The following is a 24,730-nucleotide window of genomic DNA, read 5'->3' as shown; positions in this document are numbered from 1 at the left end:
ATCTTTTATTTACATTTGATAAAAAAATTAATCACGTTTTACAATGAACCCTACTCAATAATCTCTATCTCTAGAAAAAAAACACCATTATTTAAAGAAAAACAATTGAAAATTTACTAAATCTGTAATTTACTAAAGTAGTATCTGTAGTGGACGCGGACTTTAGTTTTTCACAAATCCCTCGGGAGCCATGGATTTTTCCGGGAGAAAAAGCAGCCCATATGTTGATGCAGGCTATAATATATCTTAATACTAAATTTCAGCTAATTCAAACATCCATACAAACTTTCGCGTTTATAATATTAGTAGGATTAGTAATTTATTAGCAATTAATGCATTTGTTACATTATGCAGTTTTGGTTAAAAAAAAAACACCAAATACTTTTTAACAACCTTTATTATGTAGAAGTTGAAGAGTTATTAATCATTACAAGAATGACCCAACCTATAGATAACAAATATAGCTAACTTAAATTACGATAAGTAGTAGGTACTAGTTATTTATTAAAAAACTCCATTATATTGATCATAATCATCCACAATCGGGGAAATAAAAAACGATTTGATTCAGACAGTTTAAAAAAAGTTCTCCAATCGGTCAAAAAATCTTCCCTATCCAGGATATAACTAAGATTTTTTTTGGACAAAGAAAAGTCATAAACTTATTCTTATAGCCTGAAATATATACCCTACCATTAGATAATAGTTATAGATCTAATCAAAGTATATCCAAGTGTGATCTGTCTGTCTGTCATTTCAATAGTTCTAGTCTAATTCACTAACAATATGGAGAAGTTAACCAAGAAGTAAAGTCTTAATCCTATAATTGATAAAGCTAAGTATACCTTACATAGTATGCAGTATATTTTGTTACTCAAATTGAATAATCAAATACAAGCAGAAGCACAAACTATGCTAACTTTAATGTAATTACTAGCTTGCCTGCTTATAATTGCTTCTTAAATAGCCTTGTCTTGGCTACTATGGATACAATAGGGATGATGACAGTTTTTTAATTTGTATACAAATTAGGAGTATGCTAACAGTAAAGCAATTTTGTAAAAGTAACAGGGTATTTGCAATCATTACTTTCGGAGCTACAGGGTTTTAAGGTTCAGATTTGCGGCGCTGCCACGGATCCCTGAAAAACGCCCCATACAAAATGGTACGAATTAATGACGTCATAGGTACATAATGATCATTAGATTTGTATGGGCGGTCAAACAAAATTACATATATATTTGTTATTTGTGCGTTTATGTTTATAGTTCATTTATTGGAAAATGTCACATTTAATGTAAAAATGGCGTCTTATGTTTTTAAATATTTTAACTGTTAACAAAAACTAAAGAAAAGATAGAGTATTTTTTATTGGTAATTATTGATTATTATATTAATTTACGTTATTGTTGCTAGTGTTAAATTTCGAAATACAAACTATGAAAAAAGTTTGTATAAGCGGTTGTCAAGGACTCATGACGTTTGTTTTTTGTTAATGGATCTCACCGGCTTCATTACGGTGCTTGTAAAGACTCATTCTATTTACGCTGTTATTCTTAATAAAGCTCTGAGAGCTGGCTCAGAGGGCTGGCTCGTCGACCTCCGGCTGGTGAGGGAAGGTCTGGTGGTCAGTGATGCTGAACACGTACATGCGACAGCCGAATTGCAGCAGGGCTCCGTGCGGCACCAGGGCGGAGCCCTCCCACGCCGCGCTGGCGGGGGGCGGAGCGCCGGGACATGTGCACTCCAGCTCCTCTTCTACTGGTACGGTGAGGGAACCGTTCAGTCTGGAAGGAACACAAATCATCATCATTATCATCATTATCAATCCATTTTCGGCTCACTGCTGAGCTCGAGTCTCCTCTCAGAATGAGAGGGGTTAGGCCAATGGTCCACCACGCTGACCCAATGCGGATTGGCAGATTTCACACAGACATAGAATTAAGAAAATCCTCTGGTATGCAGGTTTCCTCACGATGTTTTTCCTTCACCGTTTGTGACCCTTGATATTTAATTTCAAAAAAATGCACACAACTGAAAAGTTGGAGGTGCATGCCCTGGACCAGATTCGACCCACACCCTCCGAATCCGGGTCAGGCTCTGTCGGCCAAGGTTGCTTGATGGTTTAAATGAATGTGGTTTTTAAACCATTACCCATTTCATTTTCACTTGATAAATAAGAAAGCAATGTTTCAATAATTACTCAAAACGAAACAAGCCATGTGCCAAATCAATGAACATTTCCGAAGGAGTAAAGAATCATGTTGGTCACTTTAAATAGACAAAATGTATTAAAAATGGGTCATAATATCCAAAGTCACTATAGCGACTTTGTTACAAATAATTTCATATGAAACTTTATTTACACAATAAATCAATTTATTCTACTGTAAAACTTCTAACAGAAAATAACAAAGCGCCATGTAAGAGCAGGTATACACTGCATCGCAACAGGTATTTACAGGAGTGTACAAAAAGGGATTGTTTCAAAGTTCTCTAAAAACGCCATCTACTGGTAGTTTAAAATAACAGACACATCACTATGCCTGTAGATGGCAGCACGCATCGTCCGATCACAATTTTCGTGAAACCTTAGACAAGTTAAGCTTCTGTAAGCTGTGTGCCTAGTGGGAATTTTCAATATTTTCGCGATATTTATATGGATTTTTTTTAAATTCTTTACAAGTTAGCCCTTGATTACAATCTCACCTGATGGTAAGTGATGATGCAGTCTAAGATGGAAGCAAGCTTACTTGTTAGGAGGAGGATGAAAATCCACACTCCTTTCGGTTTCTACACGACATCGTACCGGAACGCTAAATCGCTTGGCGGTACGTCTTTGTCGGTAGGGTGGTAACTAGCCACGGCCGAAGCCTCCCACCAGCGGAATTGAAACAGTTGTGCAGTAGTGCCACTAGATGGCGCTGTTTCAATTCCTTGGAATTCCGCGTTTACGTTAACGCGTTCGTCACATTAACAAACTGCCACTAGGCCCTCTGATGGTGCAGTTACCGTGGCGGTTTGGTCCTCCTGGAGCGCACGACTCGCCGCAGCGCCTGCGCCCTCGCCTCGGCGTCGCCCCCCACGTCCCCCGCCGCATCCTCGCCGCGCGACAGGTCGCACGCGTACAGCACGCCGTTGACGCGCGTGCCCCACTCCGAGTAGTTGATCAACTCAAAGTGACGGCTCACCTGATCACATAACATCAAACGTTTTAGATGCGAACATGTATTGTATGCTATTAAAATAGATATACGTCTTGGAACACTCGACGAAGTAGGTGCGAGAGGATTAGCAATATCTCTTTATAACTTGCTTAAAGACCTTGGCCTCTCTAGAAGTGCAGCTAGTTCTATATTAGAACGAGTATCCAAAGCTGCTCTAGTAGGATCTTACCAAATTTGGCTAGGCAGGGAGAACAACACGAGCAGAGAACGGGGGGTGTTGATCGATCTTCAAGGAATTCCTTAATCCTACATCCTGTAGTCACAAGTTCAAGACTCTGCTCGGAGTTCTTCTCTCTACCACGCGGTGGAACCGGCACCCGCACGGTGAATCCATGGAATGCTAAGATATTCTATGCCCTGTCAAAGTGGATGCTTCCACAATCTTTTAACGCCTAGTAGGAGCGGCAGGCACGCTCCTCATGCGTCTTTCTTTCATTCATTGACAGTTTCCCTGCACTACTCTTTCCCAACACCCTTAGAAACTGTGCGAGAGAGTACTCTTCTCAAAATAGCTGTTTAATATTTAGTGAAAAATGAAATGTCACCCTTACTTTAGAGTTGAATATTATTTATTCCTTTTGTCACAGAACAAAACAAGACTGCTAGTACATGCGCGGACACGCTTGCGTTGTTCCGCACACCCGGGTGTACGCGGGCCACGCCCCCTTGCTACTTCTATTGCCAAAAGCGTTAGCATTTAGCGTTGTTAACGTTGTCAGTTCTGTTGTACCACATATAAGAATCGGACAGCTCTTTTGTGCACAATATATATATTTTTTTTTACTGGAATTATTTGTATGTTTATTATGTTAGTGACCTCATCACAGAATATGACGGCGTGTCGCGGCGACACGCGGCGACAGCGCGCGTCCAGCGGCACGTCGCACGCGCCGTCGCTGCCGATGCTCAGTGAGGACAACCGCATCGGTATCGCGCGTCCTAACGCCGCCTCGCCGCCGTCTCTACAACACATGACATTTATGGTTATTTTTCGTGTTGAGTAAGTGCCGATGGCTCCATGTGGGACCACTACGGCGTCACCGGGGGGTTTGGGCGAGCGCAGAAGCATCGCCTGATGAGGCCCGAAGGCTGAAATAAAGATAGAGGACGGAACGGCTCTCCAAGGGCGTCTCCTATGAGTCTCGGACCTCGGCTTAGAGGGCCATTCGGGAAGGTGTAACCGTGACCTTAGTGAATCAGTCCGGACGCCCCCGAGATCGTGAGTTAGAAAACCCACGTCCGGGTGACGTTAGATATCGGGGACCTCGTCTTCGCCGGCGAAGACACTGTGTTGCGTCTTCGCCGGCGAAGACGCTGTGTTGTACATGACATTTATGGTTATTTTTTTTTCTCCATTAGAGTTAAGATGGGTCCTACAACATATTTTGTGAAGCTAAAATGACATATTGGAGACCAATAACACTGAACCGGAAATGTGGCCGGTTACTCTTTCGTTGGGACAAGGAGAGTGTGACACTATTGGTCTACAATGTAATTTTTTACCGACTTCAAAAAAAACTTTTTTTTTAATGTTTGTTACCTCAGAACTTAGTTGTCTTAACCGATTTTGAAAATTCTTTTTTAGTTTGTATAAGTGTTGTTTCAGATTGGTCCCATTTAACTTTCATGAAATTCGGTTCAGTAATTTTGTGTTCAAATTAAAATAATGAAATTTCCCGTACTGTGGCGCTATCGGCTCCTTGCTTTTATTTCTCTGTTTTTAGTGTGTCCTACACTAAAAACAGAGAAATAAAATCTTTTTAACAAAAAAATTAAACCGACTTTAAAACCACAAGACTAAAAGCGAAAAATAACATCGTATGTAACCTTCTGATCACTTTGAAGGCGGTACAAACACAGTGATGCATTAAGTTAAGCCAATTAAAATAACAATATTTTGTTAAAGAGACAAGATTTTGTAGCCTTGACGAGTGCATTTACTCGACGGGGTGATCGAATACAGTGATACGACTCAGACCAATTATTGTATAGGACCTGCCTCGCTAGACGTTACTTTTCTGTCAAAGTATATGATCAACGATCTAATGCGATTATAAAAACTGTTTCTATATAATCGATGTTAAATAGTTGTAAACGTGTTAGTCGGTTCGTGTAATTGAATGGTGTAAAAAACGGGCAAAATTGTAATTGTAATTTAGTATAAGATACATACCGAATCTAAGCTGGTTTTCCTCAGAAAATGACAGACAATTTTGTGACTATGAGTGTGATACAGGTCCTTCTACAATTGGTCTGAGGGCTCCACGCATGGTGTGCAACTGCGTCCTTGAGCATACGACGACGTTCCCTCACCTGGCGGGCGGCTTGAGCTCGCACAGCGCAGCCTTAACCAGCGCGTCGGCGAGGTCGAGCGCGGGGTGCGGCGGCTTGTCCAGCGGCTGCGGCGGCGGCGCGGGCCCCCACACGGCGGCGGCGATGCGCTCGCGGTCGGCGCGCGGCAGCAGCTCCGACGGCAGCGGCAGGCGGCGCACGCCCAGCTTGGCCAGCCGCGCGCGGGTAGCGGCGCGGAGGGCGGAAGCGGCGCGCGTGCCCCATGTGCCCGCGCCGCTGCGCCGCCAGCGCCCCGCGCCCGCCTCTCCTCCCGCCACCTGACGTCAGTGATTACTTTTTTATTCTGGAGCCCACGCAAACAAAAAGCCGTGGCGGCGCACAGCCTCCGTTTAGGAAGGCCTCCGCGGGGCAGTGGTATGCGCGGTGGATTTATATAAGATCCTGAGTTCGATCCCCGGCTGGACTGATTGAGGTTTTCTTAATTGGTTCTGGTGGGAGACTTCGGCCGTGGCTACTTACTATCCTACCGACAAAGACGTACCGCCAAACGATTTAGCATTCCGGTACGGTGTTGTGTAGAAACCGAAAGGGGTGTGGATTTTCATACTCCTCCTAACAAGTTAGCCCGCTTCCATCTTAGATTGCATCATCACTTACTATCAGGTGAGATTGCAATCAAGGGCTAACCTAACTTGTAAAGAATAAAAAAACAGAGTATTTTTTTAAAAAATAAAATACCTAACCTAACCATTGGTTTCTGAGGGTTCTTAGGAGTATGTATGAAGTTCACAATATATCGACAGTTCACAATACTGTTTATGATCCCTAACCTCTTCTCAACTAACCCAATAAATCGTGCGCATCGTAATGCACGCAGATGTTCGCAGAAGTCAAACAGATTGAATCTATACTAATATTATAAAGCTGAAGAGTTTGTTTGTTTGTTTGTTTGTTTGATTGAACGCGCTAATCTCAGGAAATACTGGTCCGATTTGAAAAATTCTTTCAGTGTTAGATAGCCCATTTATCAAGGAAGGCTATAGGGTATATTTTATCCCTGTATTCCTACAGGAACGGGAACCACGCGGGTGAAACCGCGCGGCGTCTACTAGTCATACTATACCTGTTGCAACCGTTGCCAAGCCAGCAGCTTAATGAGCCTCTCATCCAACTTCTGCAGCTGCTCCTCCACGGTGGCCAGCAACTCCTCGACCCCCTCCTCGGCGCACAGCTCCAGGCGCTGGGGCTTCGCCCCTCGCTTGCCGGGGCTCTTGTCCTCGCTCTGCGACACTTTGCGCTTCTTCACAGAACTCGTTAGGTGCTCAAAGTCTGAATCTGAATAGTCGCTCGAGTCGGAGTTGTCATCCAACTGTGAACAAATATAAATTCTTTATTACAACCATTATTAGACAAAACGACATAAGTAAAACATTTTTCAAAAATAAAAAAAAGCGCCATCTATGAGCCTCAGGCATAACTTCATTGCAATAGGTTTTTGAAGTATACAAAAAGGGATTGTTTCAAAGTTCTATAACAACGCCATCTACTGGTAGTATAAAATAACAAACACTGTTCTACTATGCCTGTAGATGGCAGCACGCATTTTAAAAACCACGCCCGATAACACTTTTATATCTTGGCAAATTTGTTCGTAACACTCCCGATAGTCAGCGCGGGCCGCGGGGTCTCTCCTCCCGTCGCCCGCATATCATGGGAGTGTCATCAACGAACTTGCTAAGTTATAACAACATATTCATCTTACTTCCTAAGTCAAGGGTTGCCTAAAGATACAGACCTTAGGTTCATTCTCTTCTATGGCTTTAAGGTCGTCATCCGCGTCCTTTTTGGTAGCACCCTTCAATTTAGGCGACTGTACGGGGCATTTGCCTTCCCCGGTGTACTCCGGGCACGACAGGTTCATGCAGATCTTGGTGACTTCCTCCTCCTCATCATCATCGGAATCATAGGCACCGCCCGCTTTGATATGTTTGAGCACTGAAAGTAATTTATTCACAATTTTAAAACCATAAACTTAAGGGAGGAGGCACAACAACTTGTCAAATAGGCTTCAAAATTCTTACGTCTTCGGCCGTAGCTAGTTACACACCCTACCGGCAAAGACATACCGTCAAGTGATTTAACGTACCGGTACGATGTCGTGTAGAAACCGTAAGAGGTGTGGATTTTCATCCCACTCCTAATAAGTTAGCCCATTTGCATCTTTGATTGCATCATCACTTAGCATCAGCTGAGATTGTATCATATTGTAGAGTAAAATAAAACCTATGGAAAGTAACATTCATCATTATCAACCCTTATTCTGCTCTCTGCTGAGGTCGAGTCTCCTCTCAGAATGAGAGGGGGGAGGGGGATTTCCAGGCCAATAGTACACCACGCGGATGGGCAGACTTCACACACGCACATAATTAACAGTGAAATTCATAGACGTAGCAGGGGCACTCCTAGGGGACCATTCAGCCGCTGAATGTCGAATTTAAACTCTATTTGTTTGAGAAAATGACACTCAGCGGGTGAATGATCTCCTAGGGGTGCCCCTAGAACGTCTATGAATTCCATTGTAAGAAAATTCTCTGGTATCCAGGTTTCCTTATGGTGTTTTTCTTTCACCGTTTCAGACACGTATTTATTTCTTATAATGCACACAACTGGAAAGTTGGAGGTGCATCCTCTGGACCAGATTCGATCCCACACCCTCCGGAATTGGTGGCAGAGGAGGGAGAGGGCTCTTAAAGCTACATTATCAGCGAGTATTGACCTCTCTGGCAGCGCACGTGCTCGCGGCGCGACGGCAGCAGCGGCGGCGGGCGGCGGTAGTGCAGGCGTACCATGCGCGGCACCACCACGCGCCCGCGCATGCCCACCGGCACCTTCACCCTGACAAGATTAACTAACTTTAATTTTAAGTTTTCGACTTTAATTACCACCATTATATCATGACAATTCATAACTTGACGTTTCAAAAGTGATTGTAAAGTAAGCCTAAAGGTTATGAAGTATTAAATCATGGTGATAATTAAAACTTAAAATTAAAATTATGAAGGTACCAAAGCGCATTGGTCCAAGAAGAGCCTAGAACAAACTTGGTCAGGGTTTTGTTGACGTGAATATATCTTTAAAATTGCTATCACAATGGGGTATCATACCAAAAAGATTTAATAAAATCAGGGATACAGTTCAGTAATGTAGCTACGTAACCATCAACACTATCCATACTCAAAAGTTGTGACCACAAAAACCTAGTTCATAATATATTGTAAGGGCTTAATTTTTTCGATTGGCATGGAAAGTGTCAACCAAACCTATGAAATGTTAAAAAAGAATTGTTAATTAATCGTATTCTGGACTACCAATTTTTGGTCATATTTAATTAGATATATAAAAAAAACTTTTCATCCAACAACCAGCTATGTGTCTCGCTTTATACTGGAATCTTATACTGTTACTAAACGACTCACCGGAACGCCGGGCGGGGATTCCTGGCGCGCCGTATGAAGTCCACCTTGACGGCGTGCTGGTCGACGGGCCCACTGAAACGCTCCCACAGAGCAGCGCGCTCCGTCGCCGACACCGAGCGCACCACTTTCCAGTCCTGGTAGTCAATATGTGCGTGCTTAATACGTTCATTTAGCGATTTATCATTAATATACATTTGATCCGGCTCGAAGGACCAAATGTATCTAACATTTGGTCCTCGAGCCGAATCAAATGTGTACTAAATAAAAATTTAAAAGATTACTTGGCCATAAAGTTTTAACAGTTAATATATGCGGTGCTAAATACGTTTATTTGGCCATTTATCACTAATATACATTTGATCCGGCTGGAAGGACCAAATGTATGGGCTTAAATCGTCCAAAAATTGTAGAATTATTTGTCCATTACTTGTCCAAAGATTGTTGACAGTTACGCTATTATAATTCCTTTTATATACCATAGCTTTTGCGGGACGAAAAGTAGGAGTATGTATATATTCTATCTCCAATTCAACTTTCAGCAAAATAGTTCAATAGTTGCGGCGTGAAGAAATAACACACCACAGACACACACATACATAAAAACCTTCGCTTTTTTATATTATGCTAGATTAACGAAACTACTCACTATGTACTGTTCCACATGATTGGGGCACATCCACCTACCAGTAGGGAGGGCTGTCAATGGCGGATCCAAACAATCCTATAAACAAAAAGATAATATTACATTTATTTTTGTATTATTGATTGTAGCATAATGTTTCCGTTAATAGTGCTCCGACAGTCAACCTTACGCTATAACCTTCCTCAGTAAATTACTATCCAGTGTCCAACACACAAAATAATTTTTAGATTCGAACCAGTGCTTCCTGAGATTAGAGTGTTCTAATTAACTTTAACCAAACAAACTCTTCAGCGTATTAGTATAGATTGACGTTACATTGTATCAGCAGGTTAGGCCATACCTGATGGAACAGCAGCGGGCAGTAGTCACACTGCAGCAGCGGCGCCAGCTTGCATGTGGCGCGGCACACAAAACACGACTTGGCCGGCAGAGGCACGCAGCCCCACGCATCCACGGAGACAACGCCGTTGCCGTTCTTCCCGTTGCCCTCTGGAATAACTTGCTAACATTAATAGGGAATACCTCCAGATCTAATCAAATAGCCAGGATAATCTACTAACATTTTGCTCTTCAGTATAGATCATTATCTGTTTTGAGATCGATCACTATAGGTCCCAGTGTCAGTTTTTGACATTGGCAGTGCATTGCTCTACTGCGACTGAACGATTAATCATGACTAACAGATAAACTGTCTTGCTAGTGCTAGTTGATCTGTCAGTGCAGTGTGCATTGATTGCCACATGACAATAATCTGGATACCTTGCTCATCAGATTGCTGCTGTATGGAGTGCTGAATCTCAATCTTCTTATAGCGATGACCAACACCTTAAGCATCTTTCAATTGAGCATTCGAACTAAGTCAGATACAGATGGCAATGATCCTTCACATATGTGAGGAACCTTAGAGAGCCCTGACCATAACTAGCTTGGGCATTCCAATGCTCCACAACAGGACTGACTGGCTTGGGCCTATATTTTCTATTTCAAAAACATTGATAATAATTCAACTTTATGTGTAAAGAAATGAAAAAATACCCTTTTCAGTGCCAGGAAATACACAGGGGATCTTCATTTCGCGCGGCAACTCAAACTGTTTAGGATTCATAACTTTGGCAGCCTTCACTAAAATTTCCATTGGAGTGAGTTCAGCTTCAGGTTCTGCTTCTTTTTTGCTGTCCTCCTCTTCTTTCTCATCTTTCTTCTTCTTGTTGAGAGAGTTGGCACGGCTGTTCCTCTGAGATCTAGGTAATAGAAAAAATAAAGAGCTCTATAATAAATTTCACACTCACATCCTAAGCCCACTGGGCATGGTTCCCTTTGCAATTGCAGGTACATGAGGCAGTCCTGTGTCTAAGGTTGATAGATGGTACCAGGGGTGCACTTTGTAGAATGTGTTCTTGGCATGCCTTGCAAAGTGTTGCTCTATTTAGTCCTTTCATGCCCTGCAAAGTGTTCCTCTATCTATTGAATATCCTCTATATGGCAATAGTTTTCCACTTTACCATCAAATGAGCCAAAGTAGGGAAGATATGTATAGATTATGTTAGAAGATGGGTAAGTAAGTGTAAGATTTATCCCTGACATCTGATAATAGAAAAATTGTGTACAATAACCAAACTATACTACAGCCTTTCTTGATGAATACTGTTTACCAACAAAAAAATTAAAAATGAGGGTACAAATCACTAGTAATTTCACACCTAATAATAATTATAATTAACTTGTTCTAAAATTATAGAAAATAAATTTGATTAGTATGCTAAGAACAATTTAATATGGTTAATATATTTAACATTTTATAAACAAACCATACATAATTTAAAATAAATAAGTTATGAAATGACATGCGTTTTCTACCTTCATTTCTAATTTCTTTGTTGATAAACAGTACTTAAATTTTTAAGATATTTAAAAATTTAAATCTATAACAGGCCTTTAATTTTATGTAGGTTATTTTTTTCATGTGGGAGTAAAAAATTACAATCAATATAAAAGTTGATGCTTATGTGAGATATAATAATTTCATAACATAAGAGCATTGGTTTTATGTATTCAATCATTACAAAAAGTATTATTTTAACCATGTGGTGCAGTGGCTAGTGACCCCCACCGTCGCTTTGTTTCTGGGTCCAATTCCCTAGAAGAAACTAGAAAATATGACAATACCCACAATAATGTAACCATTATTTTTTTTTAAGAGGAATAAGCTCACGCTTAATCACAATCTCACCTGATGGCAAGTGTAGATGTGGCCTAAGGTGGAACATGCTTGCCTAGAAGATACCTATTCACTCTCACCTTAAAGATGCCCAGGTTGTAAGAATTAGGAAATACTGACTTCGGGAGAGATTTCCATATTCTAGCTATATGTATAAGAAATGACGATGATGTTTTTTAATACATTTTTAAATTGTCAGATATATACCTGGTCTTTTTATCAGTGTCAGATTTATTGTCAGCGGGGGACTGTGCTCGGCTGGAGCGTGTGCTGGGCTGCTTCTCATCACTGGCACAGCACTCTTTGCACAGCCACAGCCCAGCTGGAATGTCATTCTCATCCAGAGGTGGATCACTGAAGTAAATATTTAAAAAATAATAATATTTTTTTCAGAAAAAAAAATAGGTAGCCTATATTCTATGCCAATGTCCAATTTAACTCTATACCTAATTCTATCCAAATTGGTCCAGTGGCTTAACCATGAAAAGGTTATTAAACAGACAGAATTAGAGACCTCTTCATGAAGGAAGTCCTGCTGCTACACACATTAGCGCTGTGTCTGGGGGACATCTTTCATGAAAAGGACTTTACTTTTGCATGTATAATATGTTTTATGTAATGTTTTCAACTTTTTTTTACAAATTTGTTTGACTTACAAACTATCCAAATCACTTAGCAGTGCAGTGATTCAAAATTCCAAAGATGTTGATATTACTATATGAATGAACCAGCATTTATATGAACTTCTTCCACTGGGATAGCTGTTCCTGATGCCAAGTTTCATACAATGCCTCTAATTTTATTCAATAAGATATATTATATAAGACTATTTTTATGGATGGACTGGGATCGTGAGCGCCGCACAATTATTTTGCCTCGCGAAGGATAGAGTTCAAGAAACTAACTGCCAACCTTCGCTTCACTGTACATTGTGCAGGTGACAGTAGCCTGTATGTTCATAATATGTCTGGGCAAACTTTCAAGAGTGAAACGCACTGTCACCTGCACTATGCTACAGCGCATGTACGTAAGTGTTACCAGTAAACATTTTTTAATAAAAAGCTATTGAACTCACTAGCAGCCAAGATGAAAGCTAGCAGGACAGCGGTCGCAGCAGATTAAATCCCCTCCTTCGCCACACGCGTCACAAGAATCATGGTTATGCCCCTTACCAGGCCGTTTGTAGTATGGGTGATGGGGCTTTTTGGGTTTTTGATTGTTTATCTCCTCGTCTGGCGGCTTTATTAGCGCTCGAATCAGCTAATTACATGAAATAGAGAGTACAGACGATTAATAAATCTAAATCGAATATTTTTACTGGCGAACTGTTAAGTAACAAAGTATAAGTTTGACGAAAACTGTATTTACCGGCATAAGTCCGCCAGATGTGTCAAGATCGTAACCCACGTTAGACATTTTGCTGCAAACACACAATCCTTGGGATATTGTTAAATGTTGGTTTACTTCAAACTTGTCACTACAACATCAATACATGATGATTCTAGCATTTAGTATTAGTTATTACACCAACATTTACGTTTACATAAACAAAAACATTTTATCAGAAAAAAATCATAAATCCAATCACACGAAGAGAAGAAATTATTTTTTTCAATTTCAAGAAAAGAAAAAGTAAAATAAAGTTAAGCCAAACGTCAATTTTAGATTAAGACCGCAGCCGCAGACAAACCACAGATCACTATAGAAGACAAACATAAAGTAATTAGTATGGAATAGACTATAGATCCCACACAGAATCGTAATAGGCCGACTGCTACAGACTACTTTAGTATTTTAGTCGAGTACGAAAAATTTTTGGGCGGTAAATCTAAAAATTGTTTGTACTCGACTAAAATACGGTTAGCGAGGCAGGTCCTGTTATTAATGGTCGAAAGATTTACCGCCCAAAAATTGTTCGTACTCGACTAAAATCATAGATTTATGAGTCGGTACATTTTAAGACTAAAATACTAAAGTAGTCTGTACGGCCTATTAGTTTTTAGGTATATGTTCCTTGGTTTTTAGCTTAGACCATTAATAAGAATGGACGTGTTTCGCACCCAATTTCACCAACAAAAAAGTCTGTCGTTTTTTGAGGGGGGCGAGGTAAAGTCACACATCGAAAACATTTAACACCATTAAGTATATTATGTGCCCATACACTACACACAACTATAAATATGACTCGCAATACACTCACGCATAATTTTTATACAGACTAACAAACACATTGCCACGGTAAAAATATATAAAAACAGTATTGTAACTCGGCCGTATTTTTGAAATAAATACCTACAGCCGCGTGGTACGTAAATTGAGCTAAGGCTGTTTTATCGATATAAAACTATACAAAATATTATGTTTACTAAAATGAAACATTTTAAATTCTGTCTTACATTATTATAATATAAAATTCCATACAATTGATTTTCTTATTAAAATGTTTTGTATTTAACAGAGATTAATCAATAATATACAGATGGAGCGTACGGAATTAATTAATTTTCAATATTATTCAAGAAAAATGGCGTCATATGTTTCTAAATATTTTAAAAACTGTTCTCAAAACTAAAGACATAAGATGGAGTATTTTTTTATTGATTATTATATCAATTTACGTAATTGTTTTTATATATTTTTATATGCAAATGTCAAGGAGACGCGTGACTTTTGTTTTTTTTTTATCGGTTGCACCAGCTTCAGCACACAGTTTGTAAAGACTCTCTCTGGGTACTCTGTGGTATTTAATAAACATTGTATAGTATAAATTATTTAAAATATACAATGTTTTATATTGGCACTGACGAACGTTGGCCAGTGTTTATATCTTGAATGTGTAACGATTACTATCAGATGAATATGATGTTGTCCTAGACCACCAGCCTAATACTAAACTCGCCAAGTCGCACAGGTTATGCACTGAATCCTTAAGGCAATAGGAAACAAAAATCGTAATTGATTAACCAATTTTATTTGTGGAAGTAACAAAACCTACAATTTTTGATACAACGTTATACGATATCTGAAAAATATAAAATATAACTATAATTATAGAACATAAAATAATTTACTAATTTATAAGTTTTCGCTTATTTCGATGATATAGCGAAATAAATCAATTGTTCGCTGTTCATCGATATTATAAACAATACTTTCCCAACACTACGTACACGGTAAAACAAAAACTCGTGAAATAATTCAATTCTTTAAGGAATTGCCCATAAAACCACGTATTGTAAAGCTTTGAATTAGTCAATGGGCCTTTATTATTATTATATTGAATTAGTCAATTAGTCTAATTAAAAAAATACCTTTAAAATACTCAACATCAACAGAAAAATCATCGATTTTAGTATTTACTTGTGTAATGAAATTCCCGCTAGTTTTGTTTGGGTTTTGTTGGTGCAGGCAACAAACGCACACTTCACCATTGTATAATATTTCGTCGCGACTGTCTGCAACCCACGCCCCGAGTTCGAGGTGCGTAGGTATAACTCGCTTTTCGACCTCTAGTATGAAGTCAAACTACTGCTTGTATATATTTTTACTGTGCCTTTGCTTAGACTATCCACAGATTAAATACATAGAATATTCGATTACTGATCGATGTTTGGCTGTTTCGTCAAAAGAATCGATTCTTTCTATTAATTGTTTTTATTAATAATTTGATGAAATAAAGGTTTAAATAGTTTCAAATGAAACGTTACTCCATCTTTTACTAAGCTACAAGTTTTTGGCCGTTTCTTATGCCATTTAACTACACAAACCGGCATTTTTAGGGAGCTCTTTTCAAGACAAAAGCGATTACAACAATGAAACATCGATTCTGTAGCAACAGTTTTTATAGACGCGTTAGATAATAGATTTTTGTTCTTTGCCAGAGGGATAACGGTTAGCGAGCCAAGTCCTGTTATTAATGGTCTAAGGTTTTTAGCCACAGTTAAATTTTTTTTAACTAGTTGTACGGCTCTGAGTTCTAGTTTTTTGAGTTTACAACAGGACCACAGAAAAAATACAAAATGACAATCACAGATTATTTACAGGCAAATGCCTGACAACCACTGACCGTTTCTCATGGTTTTTCATTACACTATCAATTTGTAAATATGGTCAGCATATTTGTAGGATGCTAATATTATGTTATTTTAGGTTATGATTCAAATAAATCCATATAATTTATTTAATATAAAACATTATTGTATTTATGATGAAAATTATAATAGCAAAAATTTGGGATTTGGGTAAAAATAAACAGCAGGTCAAATTGCAAAGACAGTTTGATATATCTACAAATATTCAAAATTAATTGGTATTGGTAATATCTTGCATTTTTGATTTCATACTCTCGTAACTTTATGAAAGTAATAATATTAGACCGCTTATTTACTTACGTTGTTTGGACGATAAACCAAAAAATTGTTTGTACTCGACTAAAATACTAAAGTAGTCTAAATTAGGCATTAGAGACAAGGATCATATAAATTATTATCAAAACTTCTTCACTTCACGCTATTGACACCCGTTTTTTCATATAGTTTGTTTGTTTGCATTGATTATGATCTGAAACTACAGAACCGATATGAGAAATTCTTTAACTTGTGGAAAGCTACAATATCGGCGAGTACTATATTTTATCCTCGTATTCCTACGGGTACGGCAATTGCGTCTGGTATCAAAAATATTTTGTACGTATGGCGTGGTGACATATGATGTAGCGTGTAACAATTGTTAAACAAACTGTATCAATTTACATAATATAAATGCAACCTAAAGGTTAGGGCAAAATAACTACTTAAATATTACGATGGCTTACTTTAAGTGAGGCGTTTATTTTAAGCGGATGTTAAAAAGACAGTAATAGTATAGCAACATTCTGCTAGCGGAAACTGCCATTTTAATGACGTCATGGGCGGAGTTTAGTTGAAGATCGAATTCGGATTCGGTTGGCGGGCGCGGCCATCTTGGTGAAATAGTGACCTGGCGATTCGGTTTTAGTTAGTGAAAAATCATTTGTCATCCACAATGTCGGAAAGGGAAGATAATGTGTATAAAGCTAAGCTAGCCGAGCAGGCCGAGCGTTACGATGGTAAGTGCATATTTCTGAGCTATCTTAATTATTAGAACGTTAATTTCCTTACTATTTTTCGCCGACAGTTGAAAGAAGAATTCTTGATTATAAAAAAATTTTAGCCGTCAAATTGCATTCTACGTTAATAGTTTTTCTATTTCTTGGCTAAACATACCTGCAATACATTCATTTTAGGGCGTTTATCTGTTAAAAGTCCTATAAATCGATGGCATTCGTTAGGCTTGGTCAGCTCTCTGCGATCGATGCGTCATCCGCCGGTGGGATGCCCTTTACCTTTTGCACTGATAAAAGCAATAAAACAGCTAAAATTCAATCAACGATAGGTCGCTACCTAATAAATAATTGATTTCACATCATAAAAACTGCAAATCTAAGCGAACAGTGACGTTTTGTCAAGAATAAGTAGAAAAAAGGTCCTTTTTTCCCGGAGGCGCAATACTCGATCGATGTCATCGAGTTCATTCATGCGTAGCCTACCTTGGAGATATCTGTCGCTAAGAGATTCTGAATGTTCTAGATAATATGGCAAAAGGTCATCGCATTTCTGGCGAGATTTTCACCCATTGTTTCGAGCACATTGGCTGTGAACGTCTCGGCCTTATATCACACATTCGCTTCTTTTGTGTTTCGATAAAACGTTCAGAGTTACGTTCCATCTTCACACTTTCACACATGATTCATGGGGAAAACTTAGTGTCATATCCACTGCACCTAATTTTTAAATGAAACCCAAATAATTTTAAAGTGAATGAACTTCTCGGAATTCAATTCGTGAATCATAATTTCTAGGCCAATTATAATGGTGACCTGCGAAATTGACAGTTAATAAATTCATATAATGTTCTTCTTAAAAAAAGCTTTTACTGTTTTTATTTAACTGTACCTACCTTAGTTTAATAGACAACAAATAATTTGAGGAAAGAAATGTATGAAATGTGAAAGTGCAGAGTACAATTGAATTAGGGATATTTTGATGCAGCCTTTCATGTGCAGTCAAAAATCATTTTTTTAATGGTTGGTATGAAATTAAACTTAATTTATGTCTCAAATGTCTTATCAAAATGTCAAATTGGGTCACAGAATAAATTAACTTGGTCAGAATTCTGTAATATTCTAAAGTGTGATCTAATTTAGAAAAATTCAAAGTAGATTTTTTTACTAGGAGATTATGTATTATTTGCTACATAATTATCTAACACATATAAAACATACATACAGTTGAACACAGAACCTCCTCCATTTTGGAAGTCAGTTAAAAAGTAGCCAAATATAATTACAGTTTTACTAATTATAAAATATGCTGACTCCCAATAGTTAAATATTGAGAATTCATTGAAAATTTTAACCGATTTCCAAAAAGGTGGAGGTTCTTTAATCAGTTAGATAAAATTATGTATTGGTTTGTCTGGCAGAGATGCTCAATCTCATCAGTAGATATTTTTTCTTGTTTGTCATAATTTGTCATTATTTTAGTATACAATAAAGGATATTTTATTCATTAACAAAATTTTAGTGTCTGTAACAATTATTTGCCAATACTTTACAACTCTTAATGCTTACATACATCATATTCTACAATATGACAAGTCATTCTTTACCAGATTCTTTTATCATAGTTCACTTTCTTTTATCATTTTATGCAAGGTCCTGTATGAAAGCTATGAATTGACATAATACCTTTTTTTCACCTAACTTGCTTTTATCCCAAGTGACCTTTTGCTTCTGTAATATCTTATTAGGGGTATAATTTAGCTTTATATTATAGAAATGAAGTAAGGACTTGTCTCCTTGTCACTCTGGAATATCTATAATTCTTACAATTCTACTGTATTTTTTTTTAATTATTAATAATATTCAATAAATTTCTTAAAACTATTCTATTATTTTACATGTCATACTTATTATATTTGAGAAAATAAGGCACTTGGAATATATCCTAGCAATTGCAGTAAAATACTACAAGTCGAATGCAACCTGCAGTCAAAAATGTTTTACTGTAGATTACATAATAGCATCCAAATACCTGCAGCGCAGCACCTGCTTTGTTATTCCATTGATTATGTGGCTTTAAATATTGGGATCCTGTGTTGAGCTTTTGGACCTTTTTAGAAATTTTCAGTAAAATATCATCCTAGTTTTCTGGGCAGTTGGTGGTGTTACACAACAAGACTCCGAGAACAAATTAAGTCATCAGTCTGTCGTTATATTTAACATTAGCCGACACCCTGCAGTTTCACCCATATAGTTTCCGTTCCTGTGAGGATATGGGGATTAAATATATCCTAACACACACAAATAATGGGGCTTTCTAGTGGTAAAAGAATTTTCAAAATCGGTTTAGTACATCCAGAGATGACCTCCTACAATACCATAAACTTACCTCTGTATAATGTTAGTATAGTGATTGTAAAAGAATTTATCATTATCATCTTAGGCCTGTCAAGCCTGTCTGCATTGATGCAGCATGCTGGGTTTAAACTCCATATCTCCCCTCTTGTAAGGGAGACAGGTGTGGCCCTGTAAACTTTTAAAAAAGGCTGATACTGATAATGATAACTATCATCAACTTGAGTAAGTCTTGTACTTACTCGAGTGACCAAACAGACCATTTCAAAAATACACCAAAACAATTTTTGAATGTGACAAGTTGGTTGCGTGGTCAATTAGTTAAATTAGTATTTTTTCGGGGCAAACAATTCATTAGATGGGAGGACAACATAAAGCTCACAGCAGGACCAAAATTGGAGGAGGGTTGCATTAGATAGAGAGCAGTGGAAGTCACTGGAAGAGGCCTATGCCAATTATCTAAAAAAATAAAAACTAAAAATAAAACAAATTGTAATGTATGTAAAAAATGTAATTTCTTATCAGAATCACAGAATAAAGAGCTTATTATTATAAGTTTTTTTTTTTAAATATACCTTTTGAGATTGGACATAAAGACCACTCTAGACAAAGTTAATTATTGAAGCCAAGATAAGATGTACCAAAATAAAGTTATAACAATTAGCCAATACAATAACCACAATTTTGTTTACAGAAATGGTGGAGGCGATGAAGAATGTCGCCTCACGTAACGTGTCAGACAATGAACTAACAGTGGAGGAGAGGAACCTGCTCTCCGTTGCATACAAGAATGTGATTGGCGCCCGCCGAGCCTCCTGGAGGATTATCTCTTCAATTGAACAAAAAGAAGAAACAAAAGTAAGTTGACTTTCTTTGATGCCCTGGCCACATACATCACAATAATGCAAATACACCTCAGATCACAAGGTTCTGCATTTGAATCTTGGGTTGGATTATGATTACGGCTGTTAGTTTTTTTTTTGATTGTCAAGGAATTCCTTAACCCTACATCCTGTAGTTACAAGTTAGGACTCTGCTCAGAGTTTTTCTCTCTACCATGCGATGGACCTGGCAACCGCACGGTGAATCCAAGGAATGCTAAGATATTCGTCTTTTTCAAATTGTCATTTGAAATTCTCAGTCCAGAGTTGGAAATTTGGCGATTGTGCACCCTCTGCCTCAGAGAGCATGTTACTGTCCGTCTGTCTGTCAGTCATCATTTGATTATGGTTGTTAATCAATTTAATCTAAACCTGCCAACCTATTTTGGAGCAGTGTGGTGGGTTTAAGCTCTTATTTTCATTTAAAATTCTCAGCCCGGAGAAAGTTGGTGATGTTGCACTCTTGTCTTGGAGAGCATGTTACCATTGGTCACTGTCCAGTGACGTGCATAAGGTTTTTGAGTAAGGAATGCACTTAAGTAAAAATTGGAAAATTCCTTGTCTAACTATGTATTCTGGGGTCCCATAACATATTTGTATTGATTTCTTAGGGTAGGGGTTCTTTGCATCTATGAAGTGCATGTCATTGTCTTTGTCGTCATCTGTGGGTGATTAAGATAAGCTCATAATGATGTTAAGCCAAACATTTGAGAATACTATGACTGCTTGGGATAGATATTTCTCCAACTTTACAAATATTGAGGCAATGATTATCACAATGTGTGTAGTCAGGGCGTAATTAATATTTAATAGCTTAGATTCTTTAATTTAAGTTGTAAATCTTTTTATTTTATTTGCTTGATTAGAATTCCTATAATGTATAATAATAATTTATTAAGAACACATTTATTTTAAATTTTAAACAAAACAAATAAAAAAACAAATGTGATTGACAGAACAATCATATGTTCCATGGTATATTAGGCATTAACCATTGCATTGAATATAGCATCACCTAGTATGGCCCTTGTCTTACTATGTTGCGAAGCTCAATATCTATCTGGGGCTATATTTCTAATTTTAAAAAATTAAGTTTCTTAAGTGTTAAATATCTAAAATACCACATGTTCTTAAAAGGCACAGTCTGATCCATTTGTGAAAAATTGTGAACTAGATTTAAATTATTAAGATAAATCTCACTTTTAGTTATTTTATGTATCTTTTTTTTAATTTTTTGCTGTGGGAATAAAAAGTTACAGGTCAATAAAAAAATCTGATGCTGATATGATATTGTAACATGGCAGATATAATTTTATAAATTGAATCCTTGCAGCAACTATAGACCAAGTGGTTAGTGGGCAGACACCCTGACTTCTGCATCCTAGATTGTGGGGTTGATTTCCACAGCTAGAAATATAACAATTCCCACTATAATTATGGTCCTTATTGTTTGTATCTCTATTCTACTTCATTTTATATCTGAAGTGCCGGGTTATAGTTTCTTTACTATGGTGCCCATTGTCCTTTCCAAAGTAAATGTTTGGTAGTACATAATCAGTGGTGTGTATTTCATATATGTATTGAAAGTTCTGCATCCAAGTCCTATGAGATGTTTTTTAATACTTATCAAGTGCAGATTTTCCCAGTTTAGTTAATTTTTCTTACTAGTGCATACCCTGATTGACAACTTTGTGTACACCACTGTACATAATTCCATCATTCTTTATTGCATTCGAAAAAAATGTAGAAAAGAGTAATGTGAAGTGTTCAATAAAGCATTTTCTAACATTCACAAAATTGTGTATTCTACAAAGCAAATTCTGTGATTGTTAATACATCAATTATGAAGATAAACTAAAAATTTTGGATAATTTTATTTTCATATCTTTTATAGGTTAATTGGGGTTATTCACCTGCTTATTAAGTTGTTCACCTTGATAATAAAACTTGTTAATTGGTAAAATAATGAATAAGGGCATTGATCCATCTCATTATTTATAGTTTCTGTAGCTTTATTTCACCTACTCTTTGCTCTTTACAAATATATCTTTTCTAGGAGCCAATTTCTTTTTCTCTTATAAAATTATTCTATTATAAAGGAAAAAAAATTATATTTAGCCAAAAAAAATTACAATTCATATTTTAGCTCTGTTTGAAGATTATTTGCAGATCTATTTAGTATTTTTTATATTTATTTACTAGTTGAATAGTCAATATCCATTATGACATCATAGATTAATTACTACTATAGTACAACAAATATAAACTATTACGTTATCTTGTTATAGATTAATTATTAATTATTTATTATAAACTTTCATCAGTTCAGTGCCATCAGGTTTATTGCATAAAATACTTAGTTAAAAGATATCCCAACTATTGTTAGCATAAAACATTTTTGGGATTTCTTTGTGTAATTTTTAAATTTCATGTTATTTCTGTATTTCTGAATTCCTTGGCAACTTCCAACTTTGATAAACAACATTAAACATATTTGAATAGGTCAATAAATAGGGGATTTCGAAATATCAATACATTTGTTTCCTTGTAAATTTAATGGATAGGAACATAGGTAAAATACATATAATTATGTAAAAAGAGCACTTACTAATTGACAGAATAATGATATAAAACTGCAAATGAGAAAATTTAAGTTCAAATCCATTAGTAACAGGGTAAAATGATATGTGGAAGTTTAAATGAAACTACTTTAAAAGTTACCATAGATATCTTTCAGTTCTAGATCTTAGAAATTCTTTATCTGAGCTTTGTTAAAACTGCACATTTTTGATAAGATAATCTGGAGAATCTTGTATGAAAATCTGTTGATATTGGAAAAGCAACAAGACAGAGAGAGATTAGATCTTTAGAGATAATTCATATCTTCAAGTCATCAAGTCTAGACTTAGCAAAGATTCTTTACTAAACGTTACCATCTTTGAGAAGGTTACAAACTAAATTGGTACTTACCTAGGTACATGATAACATTGGAGCAGAGTGGTAGGCGTCCAAGCTCCAGATCCTCTGCTTAAAGAGAAAGTTTACTGTACTGTGGTGTGTTATTAAAAATAGGCTGATGATTTTTTTACTAGTGGAGTCCCGCGTCTTCGTCGTCCTTAGACTTTCTTAATCCGGCCCTACCGCAATATGCATTTGTAGTGGACCTCTAAGTATAATCTACCTCACTGCCAAATTTTATCTTACGTCAAGCGGTTTTTGATATTACTTGATGAGTGACCTTTTGGGACCAGACTTAGCAGACAGTAGTAGGAACAAGCAGATAACACTTCGCAGGAATAGTATACGTGTATTTCGCTGCCCTCAGACCAAAACACAGCAATGCTGTTTTGCGGTAATAAGCGTGGTAGTACTTCTCCGGTGTAACTATCACAAAGAGCCATAAAAAATAAAATTACGTAAATAACTGTCATAAAATAAAACCAAGATTAAAATGTCAAAATCAAAGGGCCTCGCTTCGAGATATGAAACGCAATGTACGTACCTATACGAATATAAAGTCTTGTTTCGCAGTCGCAGCACAGTATCTATATTATCAGCGTGATGGAATGCCGGTAAACCCCCGTAAATCCTTTGCTAAACAGATGCATGCTGTGACGTATACGTATCTATACGCATTACCGAAATTATCTCTTCGGAAACATTATCCGTATGAATATTTTTCAGCTATGGCAGATGTGATTTTATCGGAATCAAAGAGGACCGAGTATTTCAATACCTTGCCGATTTTCCCACTTTTCTTTTCGAGCACCACCGTTTTTTTCTATTGTCGTAAATCTCCGATAAAATAAACAGAATAGAGAGCCAGTGATGGTCAGACTTTCCTCATTTTATAAAAATCATGTTTGTCAGCCCATCTCTGACCATACGTAAGTAAGGTAATTAAAGAGTTTACTGTTTAGAGTTAGATCATGGTGGACAACTTTGGAATATTTCAAAGGTCTTCAAATCTTCCAAATATGAAGAGTATTTTTTATATTATCTCTGGGTTAATAGATAACATGTTTTTTTAATACTTTCTTTAAAATTTATGTGACAAATCATCGACAGTCCTCAGACACTTATCTTATTTTCGCCAAAATTGAAGAATCTCTTTAATTTTAATCTTTATGTTGTTTTTGACGGATTGTCACAAAGTTAAGTGTGGCGACTGGGGACCTGATTTTTATGATCCCGAAAATTACGCTTTACACTGGTCTGGACCTTTAATACCATCTAAAGCCTCCATGGTTCATTCAACCCCTTATTTGCCTGTCGTACTTTACCTATGGTAGGAGCAGGGGCTGTCAACCTTTCAGCTATATGATGAAGGTCTGGCTATTACAGGTTAAAATAGACTTTACGATTAATATAATATATAAATAATTACTATAAATTTATTTTCTGTAGCATGATGTTTTAAAGGTAATTTTTTTTGCCCAAATCGGCAAATAATATTGGAATTTGTAAAACTAGCCCTGCCCTTACAAAGCACACACATTAGAAAATTGGGCGAAGGCGTAGTTCATTTCGCGTAATTTGCAAGCTTAATTAATTATCT

General features: G+C 37.2%; 2 protein-coding genes across 2 annotated transcripts in view; one reads left to right on the top strand and one right to left on the bottom strand.

Moving 5' to 3' along the window:
- Positions 1–379: 379 nt before the first annotated feature.
- Positions 380–13,536, bottom strand: LOC112051625 (PHD finger protein 12). The gene is made up of 14 exons (XM_052883025.1): positions 13,225–13,536; positions 12,932–13,116; positions 12,064–12,210; positions 10,674–10,879; positions 9,979–10,127; positions 9,642–9,716; positions 8,996–9,129; positions 8,296–8,414; positions 7,315–7,514; positions 6,643–6,888; positions 5,541–5,836; positions 4,045–4,189; positions 3,013–3,191; positions 380–1,787 (listed from the first exon to the last, which is right to left on the bottom strand). The coding sequence occupies exons 1-14, from the start codon at positions 13,270–13,272 to the stop codon at positions 1,580–1,582; spliced, it is 2,337 nt and encodes a 778-aa protein (XP_052738985.1). The 5' UTR covers positions 13,273–13,536; the 3' UTR covers positions 380–1,579.
- Positions 13,537–16,759: 3,223 nt separating this feature from the next.
- Positions 16,760–24,730, top strand: part of LOC112051622 (14-3-3 protein epsilon) — a 35,163-nt gene continuing 27,192 nt past the window's right edge. The window contains exons 1-2 of the mRNA XM_052883209.1: positions 16,760–16,942; positions 19,986–20,149. Of these exons, the coding sequence (XP_052739169.1) occupies positions 16,879–16,942; positions 19,986–20,149 (228 nt within the window). The 5' untranslated portion in view covers positions 16,760–16,878. The remainder of the gene's footprint in view (positions 16,943–19,985; positions 20,150–24,730) is intronic.

This window comes from Bicyclus anynana, chromosome 8 (genome assembly GCF_947172395.1).
Source record: "Bicyclus anynana chromosome 8, ilBicAnyn1.1, whole genome shotgun sequence".
In the NCBI taxonomy this organism is placed as follows: domain Eukaryota; kingdom Metazoa; phylum Arthropoda; class Insecta; order Lepidoptera; family Nymphalidae; genus Bicyclus; species Bicyclus anynana.
Note: the sequence above shows the minus strand (reverse complement) of the source record. Positions and strands in the feature narration are given on the sequence as shown.

Excerpts from the sequence above, each read along its gene's own strand:
- LOC112051625 (XM_052883025.1), bottom strand. The coding sequence starts at position 13,272 with ATGTCTAACGTGGGTTACGATCTTGACACATCTGGCGGACTTATGCCG. Across the intron at positions 13,117-13,224 it reads CATCTGGCGGACTTATGCCG|CTGATTCGAGCGCTAATAAA; the intron begins GTAAATACAGTT and ends TCATGTAATTAG. Across the intron at positions 3,192-4,044 it reads CCGTCATATTCTGTGATGAG|GTGAGCCGTCACTTTGAGTT; the intron begins GTCACTAACATA and ends TTATGTGATCAG.